The following is a 16,467-nucleotide window of genomic DNA, read 5'->3' as shown; positions in this document are numbered from 1 at the left end:
AGGGGGGGGCCATTGAATCCCCAAAGAAGAGCTGGTTTGGTGTGTCCACCCCCAGCCCCTTCCTTGGGGACCCTGACACAGAGGCAGCTTCAGGCCACGGTGGGTCACAGTTGAGGGTTTATTGCCAGTGTTAGGAAGAATGGGGTGTCTGGGTGGCCAGGGGTCTTGGGAGGAATTCCAAATGGGCACTGCAGGGCCTGTGAGTGGGGAGGAGAGCTGCTGCCCCCCTGCCACCCAGGCGGCCCCAGGGCTGATGCCACCATATCCTGACTGCTACTGGTGCCTTAAAAGGTGGCCTCCCCACAGGAGGGGAGCCTTGGGGGCCTCCAGGAGTCAACCCTCACCAACAAGCCCTCTCTCAAGGGGGCCAGGGACCTTTGTTCTTCATGGGACAAGCTGGGCCATGCCCATTTTAGGGGAGCTGACCACACCTCAGCAGCTCTGGCTCCCAGATTTTATGTGGTGGGCCCTGGGGGCAGGGGTGGGATGCAGGCACCCTGGCTGATCTCTACCCTGCCGTCTTGGGGCACCTACAAGGCCAGGGATCCTCCTAGACAGTCACTGATCCCCTCATCCTGGGCATTTGAGCCCCCAGTTTAACTCACAGACTGAGTCTCATAAGGGTCCCACCCCTGGCCGGCCCTCCCTTGAACCACGGCCCCACTTCTCCCCGGTCAGGCGATGTGCTCTCTAGAAGGGAGGGTGGTAGGCAGGGGGTGCACCCAGAGGTGGAGGCAGACAGGGCCCTCCTTCCTGGCCTCCTGGGCCAGGCCACCCTCACCCCTGCCTGGGAGTGAATGGCCACGACCCCGGGTGCACACACATCTTGGCCCCAAAAGGACTCCAGGTGACAGCAACAGCCACACATCTTCAGGGATGGATGCGATAAGAGCCACACCTCGGCCACTGGTCTGTCAGGGCTTTGGGAAGAGAGTTTGACGTGGAGGCCGCAGGGCCAGTCTCCCAGGCTGAGGGCCCTCCTCGTGGGTGCCCCGGACATGTGTCCGTCCCTCGCAGCATCCTCAGCAGCCGTCAGCCGGGCGTGGCCCAGAGCATCAGTGGGGCTTGTGAGTCAGGGTAAAGGAGGGCTGCAGCCAAGCTGGAGAAGTGGACCCCCACCCTCCGCAATGCCCTGGGCTCGGCTCAGTACAGCTCAGGGGAAGGAGCCCAGCGCCACTGCCAGGCTGAGGAGGAGGGACTGGCCGGCGAAATGGGAGCCCCAAACCCCTTCCGCCCTCAGGCCCGTCTTCCTGCCTCTCCGTGGCACTGAGAGAGCAGAGCAGGAAGGAAGGCTGGCCTCGGCAGTGAGAGGCCTGTGTGCCTCCGTGTCAGTCCTCCTCCCCTGCCAGAGGCTGAGAGGCTCCCCAAAAGCACCCACCGGCCGGGTTTCTGAGGGAAGGGTCCAGGCCGTGGCGGGGGACCTCAGCCAAGGGAGGGAGATGTAAGTAGCACAGAGAGCCTGGCTCCGGGCCAGGGACTGACACGGGACAGCTCAGGGGTGGAGGCCAGGTAGTGAGCCTAGTGCAGGCTCTCGCGGCTCAGTCACCATGGGGACAGGTAGGCAGGAGGGCGAGCGGGTCCTGCGTGTCTGTGGCAGGGAGGAGAGGAGAGAGGCAGTGGACAGCGAGAAGCCAGGTCTGGTGGCCTCGCCCTCCACCCACCTCCTGGCCAGCTTGCACAGTAGTCACGGGTCATGGGGTGGGTGGAGGCACACGCTCACAGCCACAAGCACGGACAGACAGACAGACGTGCACACTGAGGCCACCGAAGGACTGATCAGCTGGGGCAGTGGGGCATGGAGCCGGCTGCTGCCTGTTCACCCTGTGTGGCTCCCCACCCCCCGGCCAGCTGGCCTGTGAGCCACCCAGCCTAGGAGCCCACAACCTGGCCAGACCACGTCTCGTGGGGAGTGTGGGGGGCCAGCTGAGTGAGCACCACCTCCACGGCCTGGAACTTCTGGTTCTTGGGAGGGATAGGGCACATCTTGTAGGTCACCTCGTCGCCCTCCACTGGCACATACTCGCCCTCGATGCTGGTGGGCAGGAAGAGGGGTGTTAGCCCAGCAGCAGGCCCTGTGCCCCAGACAATCCTGCGGCCTGGCGTTGGGGGCAACCTGGCGCTAAGCCTCCCTAGGCCAGGAGGCCTGGCCAGGCCTTGCTTCTCAGAACCTCAGCTCTCGAATCTGTAAAACGGGACTCGTGGCCGGGCACAGTGGCTCACAACTGTAATCCCAGCACTTTGGGAGGCCGAGGCAGGCGGATCACCTGAGTCAGGAGTTTGACACCAGCCTGGCCAACATGGCAAAACCCTGGCTCTGCTAAAAGTACAAACATTAGCCAGGCATGGTGGCTGGCATCTGTAATTCCAGCTACTCGGGAGGCTGAGGCGGTAGAATCGCTTGAACCCAGGAAGTGGAGGTTGCACTGAGCCGAGATTGTGCCATTGCACTCCAGCCTGGGCAACAAAGCGAGACTCCGTCTCAAAAAATAAATAAATAAATAAAATAACATGGGACTCATAAACTGTACCTCCCTTTCTGGGTCCCTTGGGGACTGAGATGTGAAAGGGCACAGGGAGGTCCCTAAAGCTCTGAGAAGCTCAGTGACCTCCCCCAGTCCTCCTGGCATTAGAAGTGGGTGGGGCCAGGCCTAGACACGACATCCATCTCTATCTCCTGGCCCACCCACCTGAAGGCCCTTTCCAGGCCAAGAGGCTCAGGAGCTGGCCTAGCCCTCTCAGACCCCCACAATGCTGGAACAGGATCCAGGGCCCAGCCGCTGGCTCCCAGGCTTCTGGGGTCTGCGTGCCCACTCCCCACCTGGCCCCAGCCCTCCTCCCCCAACGCACCCTCAGCCCCTACTCAGAGGACAGAAAAGGTGCCATGAATCCAGACCTCAGCCAGTGAGAGGAGAGGCCTGGAGAGACATTTCTGAGGCACCGTTGGGGACACTAGGGCAGGGGCCAAGAACAGAGAGGTGGAGGGGACTCACTCAGACACATGTACGAAGATGTCCTCAGACCCGTTCTCGGGGGTGATGAAGCCATGGCCCTGTGAGCGTGAGAACTGCTTACAGACGCCCTTGAACACGGGGCCAGCTGAGGCCCGGGCTGTCCTGGAGATAGGGTAGTGAGATTGGAGCTGTGGCCTTAGGAACTCCTCCCCGGACCCCTACAGCCATTCTGGGCCCTTTCTGCTGAGCGTGCCTCAGGGCTGTGAGAAACTTGCCCCAGGCCAGAAACCACACAGTCATCCCCATTCAACGATAATGAGGCTAGGCACGGTGGCTCACACCTGTAATCCCAGCACTTTGGGAGGCTGAGGCAGGAGGATCACTTGGGCCTAGGAGTTTGAGACCAGCCTGGACAACATAGGGAGACTCCCATCTCTACAGAAAAAGTTTTTTTTTTTTTTTTGAGACAGGGTCTCGCTCTGTCACCCAGGCTGGAGTGCAGGGGCGCAATCTCAGCTCACTGCAACCTACGCCTCCCGGGTTCAAGCAATTCTCATGCTTCAGCCTCCTGAGTAGCTGGGATTACAGGCACCCACCACCACACCCAGCTAAGTTTTGGCATTTTTAGTAGAGACAGGGTTTTGCAGTGTTTGGCCATGTTGGCCATACTGGCTTGATCTCCTGGCCTCAACTGATCCACCTGCCTCGACCTCCCAAAGTTCTGGGATTAGAGGCATGAGCCACCATGTCTGGCCCAAACATTTTTTTAAAAAAATGAGCTGGGGGTGGTGGCACACACCAGTCCCAGCTACTCTAGAGGCTGAGGTGGGAGGATTGCTCAAGCCCAGGAAGTTGAGGCTGCAGTGAGCCATGACTGCACCACTGCACTCCAGCCTGGGCGACAGAGCGAGACCCTGTCCTTCCCAAAAGATCCTTTGGCCTCCCCTATATGGACCCATATTACTCCCCCATGCCACCTCATCGGTGACCTACCCCAAAGACCCAGGCCTAGTCTTTGTCCCACCTGCCCACTCCTCTCCAAAGGTTAACTCCGTGTCTTGGATTTTGCCCATGCTGTGCCATCTGCCCAGAATCGCCAGCTCCCTTCTTCACCTGATACATCTTCCAGACCCAACCAGGACATCATCTCCTCTGGTACCCCATGCTGGGTCCTCACCCCTAACCCTGCTGGGTGGTAATGGATGGTGAACAAGTTCCCTCTGGATTGTAAGCAGCTTATGGATCCCCCCTGGTCAGGAGCTCAGTAAATCTTTGTGGAATGGATGGATGGATGAATGGATGGGTGGATGGATGGACGGACAGACGGACGGACGGACGGACGGATGGGTGGATGGATGGGTGGGTGAATGGATGGATAGATGGATGGATGGATGGACAGGTGGATGGATGGACGGATGGACGGATGGACAGATGGATGGATGGACGGATGGGTGGATGGGTGGATGGGTGGATGGGTGGATGGGTGGGTGGATGGATGAATGGACGGATGAATGGATGGATGGGACAAACATCCATCCAGTTACTGGAAGGTCCACACACAGTTCCCCTGTCCCAGTTGAGGACAACAGGAGTTGGAAGAGGATGGGGACGGTCAGCCCGTGTCCTGACAAGGGTCAAGGGCCTGGGTAAGGGGCAGGTACTCACGCTGAATAGGTCCTGGTCCGCTTGGTGGGCAGAGGGCTGGGTAGGTCCCGAGGTGGGACACCACCCCGCTCCCAGACCCTGCTGCCCTCCCTGTGGAAGGGGAAGGTGGGCCAGACTGGGGACTTGGGGGAGTGGAGCGGGGGCACAACTGGGGGTGACGTCGACTCTGAAGTCATGGTGGGGCCAGCGGGAGAGCCTGGTGGGCTCTGGGGCCCAGGGGCCAGTGAGGGGTTTGGTCGTCCTTGCGGGCAGGGCCCGGCCTGGCCCTGCTCTGCAGCCTCACCAGCCACGGGCTCCGTCTGGAAGAGGAAGAAAGAGGCACAGGTGAGCCCAGTCCAGGGGAGCAGCTCCTGGACCCTGGCCACAGTCAGGAGGGCTGGTCCCACCTGCTATCCTCACGGCGTTACTTCAAGTCACAAACGACCCCATCGTGGTTCAGAGTCCTCACCAGAAAAACAAAACTAGGGGTCATATGACCCCTAAGTCCTTCCAGTTTGCAGTTCAATTCTCTAACTCCAGGGGCCAGGGAGGTGGCTGGGTAGGGTGGCCAGTGATGGTCTAGAATATGGTTCGGCATAAGGGTCAGTTGTTTCCGAGTCACACACCTGGGTTCAAACCTTAGCTTTGTCACCTACAACTTGGTGACCTCAAGCAAGCCAAGCCACACATCAGCTCCAACATGGCAGGTGGGAATGTGGGCTCCACACCCAGGCCTGGGTTTGAATTCTGCATCCTCCACCTTCTGGCTACATGGCCTTGGCCCTGGTCAATTGTTTTTGTTTGTTTGTTTGTTTTGTTTTTTTTTAGACAGAGTCTCACTCTTGTTGCCCAGGCTGGAGTGCATTGGCATGATCTCGGCTCACTGCAGCCTCATCCTCCTGGGTATAAGTGATTCTCCTGCCTCAGCCTCCTGAGTAGCTGGGATTACAGGCGCCCGCCACCACACCTGGCTAATTTTGTGTATTTTTAGTAGAGATGGGGTTTCACCATGTTGGCCAGGCAGGTCTCGAACTCCTGACCTCAGGTGATCCGCCCACCTTGGCCTCCCAAAGTGCTGGGATTACAGGCGTGAGCCAACTCGTCCAGCCCATTGGTCAACACTCTTAATTTCTGACTCTTATTTTCTGTTCTGTAAAATGGGGCTAGCATTGATCCTTTGTTTTTTTGTTTTTTTGTTTTTTTTTGAGACATGGTCTCATCCAGTCTGGGGAACACTGACATGGTCATGACTCACTGCAGCCTCCATCTCCTGGGCTGAAGCGATCCTCCCACCTCAGCCTCCCAAGTAGCTGGAATTTACAAGCATGCACCCTCACACCCAGCTAATTTTTTTTTTTTTTTTTTTTTTTGAGACAGAGTCTCACTCTGTCACCCAGGCTGGAGTACAGTGGTGTGATCTCGGCTCACTGCAACTTCTGCCTCCCAGGTTCAAGTGATTCTCCTGCCTCAACCTCCCAAGTAGCTGGGATTACAGGTGCCTGCCAACACGTCTGGCTAATTTTTGTATTTTTAGTAGAGATGGGGTTTCACCATGTTGGCCAGGCTGATCTCGAACTCCTGACCTCAGTTGATCTACCTGCCTCAGCCTCCCAAAATGCTGGGATTACAGGCCTGTGGCCTCCATTTTATACCCCTTCCACCCCAGAGCTTGGAGTTCCCAGGGAAGGAAAATCACCCACAAGGTTCCTGTAAGGTTCCTTAGGAGTCCAGAGCTCAGAAAGCCTGAACACACTGCATGGCAGGCCTGGATGAGTCCAGGAGTCCACTGGAGCAGGTCTTCTGGCCTCTGCTCAAGATTATACTGCAAGTGGAATTTTTCTGAGCCAAGATGCTGAGCTGGCTCTGCCATGCCTGGGGTTGGAGGTGGAGTAGTATCCTCCCTCCTCCCAAAACCCTCCCCCTCCAGTCAGGAAGGCGGTAGAGCCCTGGGCTTGACTCGCCTCACAGACCCTCAACCCTGAAAAGGCTGAAGTGGGGCTTTTCTGTCTAAGCTCATGCCAGGAGGCAGGGCAAACCAGGTTTGGCCTTTTCACCCATTATCCTCATTTTAGAGAGAAGAATACAGAAGCTTCAAGAAGCAACCACACAAACAGCCGGGCGTGGTGGCACACACCTGTAATCCCAGCACTTTGGGAGGCCAAGGTGGGCAGATCACTTGAGGTTAGGAGTTCGACACCAGCCTGGCCAACATGGTGAAACCCCGTCTCTCCTAAAAATACAAAAATTAATCGGGTGTGATGGCATCCACCTGTAGTCCCAGCTACTCGGAAGGCTGAGGCATGAGAATTGCTTCAACCCGGGAGGCGGAGGTTGCAGTGAGCCAAGACCACACCATTGCACTCCAGGCTAGGTGACTGAGCCAGACTCTGTCAAAAAAAAAAAAAAAAAAAAAAAAGCAACCACACAAACACTTGGACATAAATGTTCATGAATGGTCACACCAGTGCTCATTCACAACAGCCAACAAGTGAAAACAGCCCGAGCCCATCAGCAGATGAATGGATAATAAATTATGGTCTAGACACATGGTAGACTAGCACTTGGCCATAAGAAAAAGAAAAGAAGAAATACTGATTCATGCTACACCCTAGATGAACCCTGCACACATTATGCTAGAATGTTTGCAAGGTCACAGAGAAGAAGACAGTCCCAAAAACACAGAGGGCATGATTTCATCTCTGAGACAAATCCTCATAGACAGGCAATCCACTGGTGGTCACCAGGGCTGGGAAGGAGGGAGAGGGGAGGGCTGCCAATGGGTAGAACGTTTCTTTTTGGGGAATGAAAATGTTCTATAATTGGCCGTGGTGATGGCTGCACAGCTCTGTGAATGTACTAAAAACAACTGAACTGAGCGCCTTAAGCAGGTGAATTTTATGGTATATGAACGATATCTCAGTAAAGCTGTTACCAAAAAAAGAAGACAGGGCAACAAAGTTACCCAAGATGACACAGCTGGGAAGCACCAGACGCCCTGCAGTGCACTCCTAGAGTGCCACCTGCCCCACCTGGGTGAGGGTTGGCAGGCGATGGGGACAGAGGCCCTGCCTCCCTCTCTCTAGGGAGCAGGGCGGTCCTGGCCTCCCAACTGCAGTTTTCCCAGGCCTGGTATTGTGCTTGGCAGTGACAGCCAGTGCTGGGAGGCCATGGAGGGGCAGGGAGGGAAGAGGAGGATGGAGAGGGGGAGATGCAGCTCATGGTGGTTACCAGGGAGACGCAGCTGAGCTGGGGCCTGCTCTGGCCAGCCAGGCCTCCCACCCAAGTGACCGTGCAGCTGCAGGGCCTCATGCTAAGTGGGCAGCAGGGATGGGGGAAAAACCCACTGATGATTCTGGGCCAGGGTCGAGGGCAGCCTCCCCACGATGGGCTCTCAGGTGGCAGAGAGGCCAAAGAGCAGAAGAGAGGCAGAAGAGCCACAGCAAACACAGGACCAAGAGGAGGCAGCGAGTCGGCTCAGGGCAAGAGCTCAGGCAGGGGCAGGAGACAGGCAGCTTCCACAAGGCAGAGAGAACAGGCTTCTCCCCTGTTGCCCATTGCAGCCTCAGTTTCCTTATCTGGGAAATGGGGATCACAAGAATCCCTCCTCCAACCGGCAAGGTGGCTTACGCCAATAATCCCAGCACTTTGGGAGGACAAGGCGGGAGGATCGTTTAAGCCCAGGAGCTTAAGACCAGCTGGGGCAACATGGTGAAAGCTTGTGTCTATAAAAATTACAAAAATTAGCTGGGCATGGCGGTGGCACACCTGTAGTCCCAGCTACTTGGGCATCTGAGGCAGCAGGATTGCTTGAACCCAGGTGGTCGAGGCTGCAGTGAGCCGAGATTGCGCCTCTGCAGTGCAGCCTGGCGGACAAAGTGAGACATTGTCTTAAAAAAAAAATTAGCTGGGTGTAGTGGTGCATGCCTGTGGTCCCACCTACTTGGGAGGCTAAGGTGGGAGGATTGCTTGAGCCCAGGAGGTTGAGGCTGCAGTGAGTGGTAATCAAGCTACTGCACTACAGCCTGGGCGACAGAGCAAGACCCAGTCTCAAAAAAAAAAAAAAAAAAAAAGAGAGAGAGAGAGAGAGAAAAAAAGACTCTCTCCTCCAAGGGCTCTTTTGAGGATGAAATGAGAATTGAGGTGGGATGTGGGAAGCACTGAGTAGGCGCTGGGCGCTGGGCGCTGGGCGAGAGCCTGCCCCTCCCAGACAGGGCTGTGGAATTGGGTGTTGAGGGAAGAGGGAGTGGGGGAAGGAGAGACCCAGCCGAGCTGGGCCAAACCCACCATTCACTTTCATCTTCTCTTCTTCCATAAGGATCACCCACCCCTCAAAGCTCCACAGTCTCTTGTTTTATTTAATTCCTGCAACTGCTCTTCAAGGCTGGTGCTATTATTACCCTACTTTGTAGACAAGAAAACCAAGGCTCAAAGAGGTTAAATCACTCACTCAAGGACACACATCAATCAAAGTCTGAGCCAGAATTTGAATCAGTATGATCTGGAGCCTTCCAGTGGGAAGGCAGGAGTCCTGTGTCCGGGCCCTGTATTGCTATTGACCTACTGTGTGAGCTGGTACAGGGCCTTTCCCTCTCTGGGCCCTGCCAGGGCCTGGGCTTGGAGGAGCTGTACAATGCCCAGCAGCCCGAGAGACCAGGGAGAAGGGAACAGGGAGATACGGAGCAACCCTCCAGTTCAGACCCCTCTCCAGAGCATTGCTGCCAAAGAGGACAAGTGAAAATGAGGCTTTCATTGGCTGAATGCCATGTACTGTGCAAAAGTCTTTACAGAAATTATTTTCTACGTTTCAACCTCCCAGTTACCCTATAGAGTTGAAATTACAATTTTTCCATTTTACAGATGAGATAGCTGAGGCTCAGAGAGGTTGAGTGACTTGCCCAAAGTCACACAGCAGGTGACAGAGTCCCAGATCTGTCTTAACAGTAAACCAGTGCTCTTCCTGTGAATATAAATTCTGTTCCTGGTTCAGCCAAGATGAGGCTGGAGTTTTTCCAAAAGAACTTTCCCTGAGAAACTAAATGGGAAAATAAACTCCCCCAAGAGCAGAGAAACTGATATGTTTCTAGAACATTTGTTTCCACTCAAACAGAGCTAAAGGCCAGCTCCAAGGGGATTTCGTGTGTCCTTCTGGGGCCATCTCCTGCCAGGAATAATGCCCTTCAGAACCAGCAGTCGGCTAAGAGGGCAGCCTGAGACCCAGACTGCCTGAGTTTAAATCCTTGTTCCACTGCAACCCAGTTTTGTGACCCTCCCTTTTTTTTTTTTTTTTTTTTTTTTGAGACGGAGGATCGCTCTGTCACCCAGGCTGGAGTGCAGTGGCGCGATCTTGGCTCACTGCAAACTCCACCTCCCGGGTTCACGCCTTTCTCCTGCCTCAGCCTCCCTGAGTAGCTGGGATTACAAGCGCCTGCCACTGCGACCGGCTAATTTTTTGTATTTTCAGTAGAGACAGGGTTTCACTGTGGTCTCGATCTCCTGACCTCGTGATCTGCCCGCCTCGGCCTCCCAAAGTGCTGGGATTACAGGCGTGAGCCACTGCGCCCGGTGATCCTCCCTTTTTTTTTTTTTTTTTTTTTTTTGAGACAGAGTCTCACTGTGTCCCTCAGGCTGGAGTGTAGTGGCGCGATCTCGGCTCACTGCAATCTCTGCCTCCCAGGTTCAAGTGATTCTCCTGCCTCAGACTCCCAAGCAGCTGGCTGGGATTACAGACGCCCACCACCACACCCAGCTAATTTTTGTGTGTGTGTGTTTTTTTTTTTTAGATGGAGTCTTGCTCTATCAACAGGCTGGAGTGCAGTGGCGTGATCTTGGCTCACTGCAACCTCTGCCTCTGGGGTTCAAGCGATTCCTCTGCCTCAGCCTCCCGAGTAGCTGGGACTACAGGCACGTGCCACCACGCCCAGCTATTTTTTGTATTTTAGTACAGACAAGGTTTCACCATGTTGGCCAGGATGGTCTTGATCTCCCAACCTCATGATCCGCCCACCTCAGCTTCCCAAAGTGCTGGGATTACAGGTGTTAGCCACTGCGCCTGGCCATTTTATTTTTTTTATTTTTATTTTTATTTTAATCAGAGATGGGGTTTCACCATGTTGGCCAGGCTGGTCTCGAACACCTGACTGCAGGTGATCTACCCGCCTTGGCTTCCCAAAGTGCTGGGATTTCAGGCATGAGCCACTGCGCCCAGCCAACTCTCCCTTTTTGTGCCTCAGTTCCCTCATCTGTCAAATGGGGCTGATCGTAACATCCTACCCAGGTTGTCGGGAGGAGCCACAGAGCTGTGTCAAAGGCCCCCCGGCGAGTGTGCCTCCTCCTGTCCCCCGGCCCTGAGTTTGGGCTCTGAGCCAAGCTCATCTTCATTTCCCTGCAGAAGGCCAGACCCCAAATGACTGACTCTGCAGACAAAGGGGCCTAGAAGTAAACACAAATGTCAGGCTGTTTGGAGATAACCTGAGGCTGGATGCAGTGTCATGGGGCACTCTGGGTGGTGACTCAGCCTTCTTGGCAGATGAACCACAGCCCATGCTGGGGCTCTGCTCCAATTCTCAGCTCCCCCAAAAGGATGCAGAGTGGGGCAGGAAATGGTTGTCATGGTCCTCTCTTATTTTTTAATTTTTTGAGACAGGGTATCACTTTGTCACCCAGGCCGGAGTGCAGTGGCACCATCATGACTCACTGCAGCCTCAGTCTCCCTAAGTGCTAGGATTACAGTGTGAGTCACTGTGCCTGGCCATAGTCCTCTTTTTTTTTTTTTTTGAGATGGAATCTTACTCCCTCACCCAGGCTGGAGTGCAGTGGCATGATCTCGGCTCACTGCAACGTCCGCCTCCCGGGTTCAAGCAATTCTCCTTCCTTAGCCTCCTGAGTAGCTGGGATTACAGGCATGCACCACCACACCCAATTAATTTTTGTATTTTTAGTAGAGATGGGGTTTCACCATGTTGGCCAGGATGGTCTCGAACTCCTGACCTTGTGATGCACCCACCTCAGCCTCCCAAAGTGCTGGGATTAAAGGCGTTAGCCACCACACCCATCCTTTTTTTTTTTTTTTTTTTTTTTGAGTCTCACTCTGTCTCCCAGGCTGGAGTGCAGTGGCGTGATCTCGGTTCACTGAAACCTCTGCCTCCCAGGTTCAAGTGATTCTCCTGCCTCAGCCTCCCCAGTAGCTGGGATCACAGGTGCTCGCCACCATGCCCAGCTAATTTTTGTATTTTTGGTAGAGACAGAGTTTCACCATGTTGGCCAGCTGATCTCGAACTCCTGACTGACATCAGGTGATCAACCCCTTTGGCCTCCCAAAGTGCTGGGATTACAAGTGTGAGCCACCACGCCTGACCGTATAGTCTTCTCTTGACCATGAGTCCTCTCAGTCTGAGCAGATCAGGGAAAGGCAGCCTGGTCAGCCACCCAGTGCTGTGTGACCTGGGGCAGGCACCTGCTCCTCTCTGGACGTCACCTTTCTCTTCAGCTACGTGAATCATCGTTGGTCCAGATGACTAACGAAGGTCAGGCCAATTCTCCTCCGAGGTTTTCAAAAACACATACGTAAATGAAATCAAACTGAGTGCAGGCACCAAAACAACAAACGTGAGGGCGACAGCTGTCCTTAGAGCACCCCAGTCCAGTGGGGGGAACAGACACAGATTATTAAAATGCAGCATGGGGGCCAGGAGTGGTGGCTCACGCCTGTAATCCCAGCACTTTGGGAGGCCAAGGCGGGTGGATCACAAGGTCAGGAGATTGAGACCATCCTGGCTAACACGGTGAAACCCTGTCTCTACTAGAAATACAAAAAAATTAGCCGGGCGTGGCGGCAGGCACCTGTAGTCCCAGTTTCTGGGGAGGCCTGAAGCAGGAGAATGGTGTGAACCCGGGAGGCTGAGCTTGCAGTGAGCTGAGATCGCGCCACTGCACTCCAGCCTGGGCGACACAGCAAGACTCCATCTCAAAAATAATAACAATTTTTAAAAAGCAGCATGGGAAGTCCCGATGTGAGCCTCAGCCACCATCTAGTGATCTATTGATACTGACCATGTGCCAAGCCCTTTGCCCCATTTTTTCATTTTGTCCTCATAAGAACCCCATGCGGTAACTACCATTAGTACACCCATTCTTCTTTTTTTTTTTTTTTAATTGAGACGGAGTCTTGCTCTGTCGCCCAGGCTAGAGTGCAGTGGCGCCATCTTGGCTCACTGCAAGCTCCGCCTCCCGGGTTCATGCCATTCTCCTGCCTCAGCCTCCCGAATAGCTGGGACGACAGGCGCCCGCCGCCATGCCCGGCTAATTTTTTTTTTTGTATTTTTAGTAGAGACGGGGTTTCACCGTGTTAGCCAGGATGGTCTCAATCTCCCGACCTCATGATCCGCCCGCCTCAGCCTCCCAAAGTGCTGGGATTACAGGCATGAGCCACGGCGCCTGGCTTAGTACACCCATTCTTCTGAAGAGTAAACTGAGGCTCAGAGAGGTGAAGAGCCTCGCTGAGCTCTCACAGCAGGTCAGGTGCAGAATATCTGCCCTCTGGAGATGTCTGGGGAGGTGAAGTCCAGCCATTCCTTGAGGGCCGCGCCCACCCTCCCCTGGTGAAGGAGGAGTCGGGTGTGGAATTCCTGGGGAGCCAGGACTCGGGCTTTTATTTCTGGCTTTGCGCTGACTCAGACCATGACCTTGAGTGAGTCACTCACCAACTCTGCTAAGCTTAAAAACAACTCCCCCAATAAAAATGTCCCAGCCCCAAGCCCCCATCACAGGGGAGCAGATGGGAGGAATGGGTACGGTTGTTTAAAAATAGAAAGGACGGGGAACACAAGGATGATGCTGGAAGGGCTTCCCGAACATCGGGAGCTTGTGCATGGTGGGGCCTAGGAGGGTGCAAAAACAAACTCAGGACCCCCGGGCAGGAGCTGACACTTCCCTGGCTCCTCCCCCTCCCCCAGCCTCCCAGATGCTCCTTAAAATACATCAGTGCCTGAGCTGCTCTTGCAGCCTGAGGTGACCTGATTAAACCTGGTTCCTTCCCCCACACAGCCTGTGTGCCTGCGTCTGTGCATGGGGGCTGCCCCAGCCAATACTTGAGCTTAATTATTTAAGAGACCCTGTAGTCCTCCTTGTCACATGCCCAGGCTGCCCTGGGGAACTGCTGTGGTTAAGGCCTTTGGGCTTCTGTGGCTTGGGTGGTGGTGGGGAAACCAGGACGGCACTGGGAGAGCCAAGTTCACACCCCAGTCCCACCTCTGCTTGGCTGTGCGACCCTAGGCAAGTCACTTTCCCATTTTGAGACCCCCTAGAGAGAGGAATAGACTGGTCAAAGTCATACATACAGCATCTGAACTTGAACTCCAATTAGTGTGACCCCAAAGCTTTCTGGTGTGCCATGCCAGCCCGCCAGCCCAGAAGTGTCATTTTGCTGGCTGTGGGGCAGAAGAGCTCCCTACTACTTTTAGCCTCCCATTTTGCTGCTCAGCATGGACAAAGGTCTGAACTGCCCCAAGCCCCATTCCTTCAAGGCTCTGGGTCCTGGCTGCCCCAGTTGTGACCGTGGACATGACTGGCTCAGCCAGGTCCTGAGTGCCCTCTAACCCCTAGGGGGCTCTACTCCAGACTGGCTGGCAGGTGTCCCCTCCCCACCAGCCATCCGAGAGTGTCCCAAGTCCCCCTCAGGGAATCCCCCTGCGCATCCATGAACATTGCCTAGCCATGTCTTTCCAAGCCTGGGAGAGCCATCTGTGGCCAAAACTGTCCTCTGGCCTTTCCCAGGACACCGGGCAGGCAGTTCCTGTCTAGACCTGTCTTTTTTTTTTTTTTTTTTTTTTTTTTTTGAAGGGGGTAAGGATGGGTCAAGATGGGCAGACACAGAAAACAGACATTTTTGGAGAAGACTTCAAGGAAATGGGGGAGGGCGGGGCAAAGCTGGGAGGAGGAAACATTCAGAATTTGGAGGGCCCAGAGGACTCTGGGATGGAGTCAGGTTTGGGAAACCAGTTCCCCATCCCCCAGAAAGCTGGAGACCCCCTTTCCCAGGGAGAGGCCCCTGCCGGATCATAGCCAGGCAGCATGATGCCAGGCTCTCAGAGAGGTTGCCCACCCCCCACTGGGCACACTTCCTCCTCCCCTCCCCCAGCCCCAGTGGATGCAGCAGTTCACACTCTGTATTTATTATTGTTCTCACTCTGTGTCCCCCTCCCCTCTCCCTGGGAAGAGCCTGCAGGCTGGCAGCTTGGCAGGAACCTGCTGTCTCCTTGTGGGTGCCAGCGTCACCCCTTATCTCCGCCTGGACTCCTTGTGCCAGGGTCAGGCCATTCATGGGCTTGGCACCAGCCAAGGCCACCCTAAGTCCCTGTATCCCATGACAGAGGAGGCCTAGCAGGCCCTGGCTTATCACCCCTGCCCTCCGGGGGCTGTGCCCTGGCAAGGATGGAGGTCAGAGCAGACCAGCAGACAGGCAAGAAGCAAGGGCTTGGGGTGGGGTGGTACCTGGGGGAAGAGAATAACCACACGGAGCCACTTCTCCAAGCCAACTAACACAATTATCCCCATCACACTGGGGAAAAAATAGAGTCAGGATAAGACAGCTGCTCCAAGTCCAACTGTCTGCCTTTCCCAGCCGGTCCCTTCCCAGCCCGACATTCCAGGGGAAGAACCAGCGAGGGTCCCTGCTGCACTCTGCTTTCAGCATCTGGAAGCGGCACTGGGGTTTCTCCAGTCAAGGCGGTCCTCTCTCCCGCTGCTTCCCAGACAGGAGGCTGCGGCTTGGCAGGTATCTGCTGCTCTCTGCCTCCTGAGCCAGACGCAGGTCCCAGACACAGACACAGACACAGACATGCTCCCACGGGAGCCACACAGCCTCACCTCATTTGGGGGTCACGGGGAGAGAAGGAGGGAGGGAGAGACAGGTGGGATCCTCTATACCCCCAACACCCTATCTGTAAGCTGAACTGGGCTGATCCAGCCCCCACCTTCACGTTGTACCTCTCTCCTTCGGCCTGGCCAAAGCTACAGTTTCTAGCATAGTGTCCTCAGGCCCCATCTAGCCCCTCACCTCTCCTGGGCAGCCGGGGTCCAGGCACTGCCTCCTGCGGCGTCCGCACTCTGTCTCTCTCTGGCTCGTGGAGCTGGCAGGCAGGGGATGGGTCTGGAAGATGTGTGTGTGTGTGTGTCTGTGTGTGCTCGCGCGGGCGGTACCTCGGCCCCTCACTCACTCACACGCCTTCCAGCTGACGTCAGGGAGAGCAGGAGGGAGGGATGAGAATTTGTACTCCCTGCTTAAAGGGACACCAGGCTCTGTGGCTCATGGCCCAGACATCACCTCCTGAGTCAGGCACTGCCAGGTGAGAGGCTCAGCTGCGTCTCTCGGGGGCCTTAAAGCTTCTTTTTTTGGAAAGTGGCTTTTATGGCTGGGCCACGGTATAATTTGCCCTGCCCAGTGAGGGCAGCTGCTGAGGAATGCAGGGCAGGAAGAACCTGAGACAGCACCACGTTCCTGGTAATTAGAGAGCAAGTGGGGTGGTGAGTTTGAGTGTGAGTGTGTGAGTGCACACTGCGGGGGCCCTCGGGGTGGGTGGGCATGAGTGGGGGTGAGTCTGGGAGAATGGAGGTCAGAGCCAAGAGGAGCCCCCCAGAGGGGTCGAGACAAGCCAGGTTCCCAAGGACACCCAGACACTCGTCTCCCCTCTGGACACTCAGTGGTCCTGCCCTCTGCTAGTACAGACACTGACACGGCTCATCTCTGTCTACCCCTTGTAATGTTTCCATGGAATTGAATTGACAAGGACTCCAAGGAAGTGATCGGCTTGAAGGTGCACAGGTGCATACCCCAAAGCCTGGGAGGCTCTGAGTAGAGAAGTAGAGAGGGCTGATT

At 55.5% G+C, this 16,467-nt stretch overlaps 1 protein-coding gene across 1 annotated transcript; it reads right to left on the bottom strand.

The window, feature by feature from the left end:
• Positions 1-99: 99 nt before the first annotated feature.
• Positions 100-15,933, bottom strand: CSDC2 (cold shock domain containing C2). The gene is made up of 4 exons (XM_002831191.6): positions 15,649-15,933; positions 4,617-4,915; positions 2,991-3,113; positions 100-2,032 (listed from the first exon to the last, which is right to left on the bottom strand). Exons 2-4 carry the CDS (start codon positions 4,790-4,792, stop codon positions 1,870-1,872), a joined length of 462 nt encoding a protein of 153 aa, XP_002831237.1. The 5' UTR covers positions 4,793-4,915; positions 15,649-15,933; the 3' UTR covers positions 100-1,869.
• Positions 15,934-16,467: the final 534 nt, after the last annotated feature.

This window comes from Pongo abelii, chromosome 23 (assembly GCF_028885655.2).
Source record: "Pongo abelii isolate AG06213 chromosome 23, NHGRI_mPonAbe1-v2.0_pri, whole genome shotgun sequence".
In the NCBI taxonomy this organism is placed as follows: Eukaryota; Metazoa; Chordata; class Mammalia; order Primates; family Hominidae; genus Pongo; species Pongo abelii.
Note: the sequence above shows the minus strand (reverse complement) of the source record. Positions and strands in the feature narration are given on the sequence as shown.

Bases quoted from the DNA above. Each gene is read 5' to 3' on its own strand.
- CSDC2 (XM_002831191.6), bottom strand. From the start codon at position 4,792: ATGACTTCAGAGTCGACGTCACCCCCAGTTGTGCCCCCGCTCCACTCC. The intron at 3,114-4,616 runs GTGAGTACCTGC...CCCTATCTCCAG, and splicing joins CGGACCAGGACCTATTCAGC to GACAGCCCGGGCCTCAGCTG. The intron at 2,033-2,990 runs GTGAGTCCCCTC...CCTGCCCACCAG, and splicing joins ATCTTCGTACATGTGTCTGA to CATCGAGGGCGAGTATGTGC.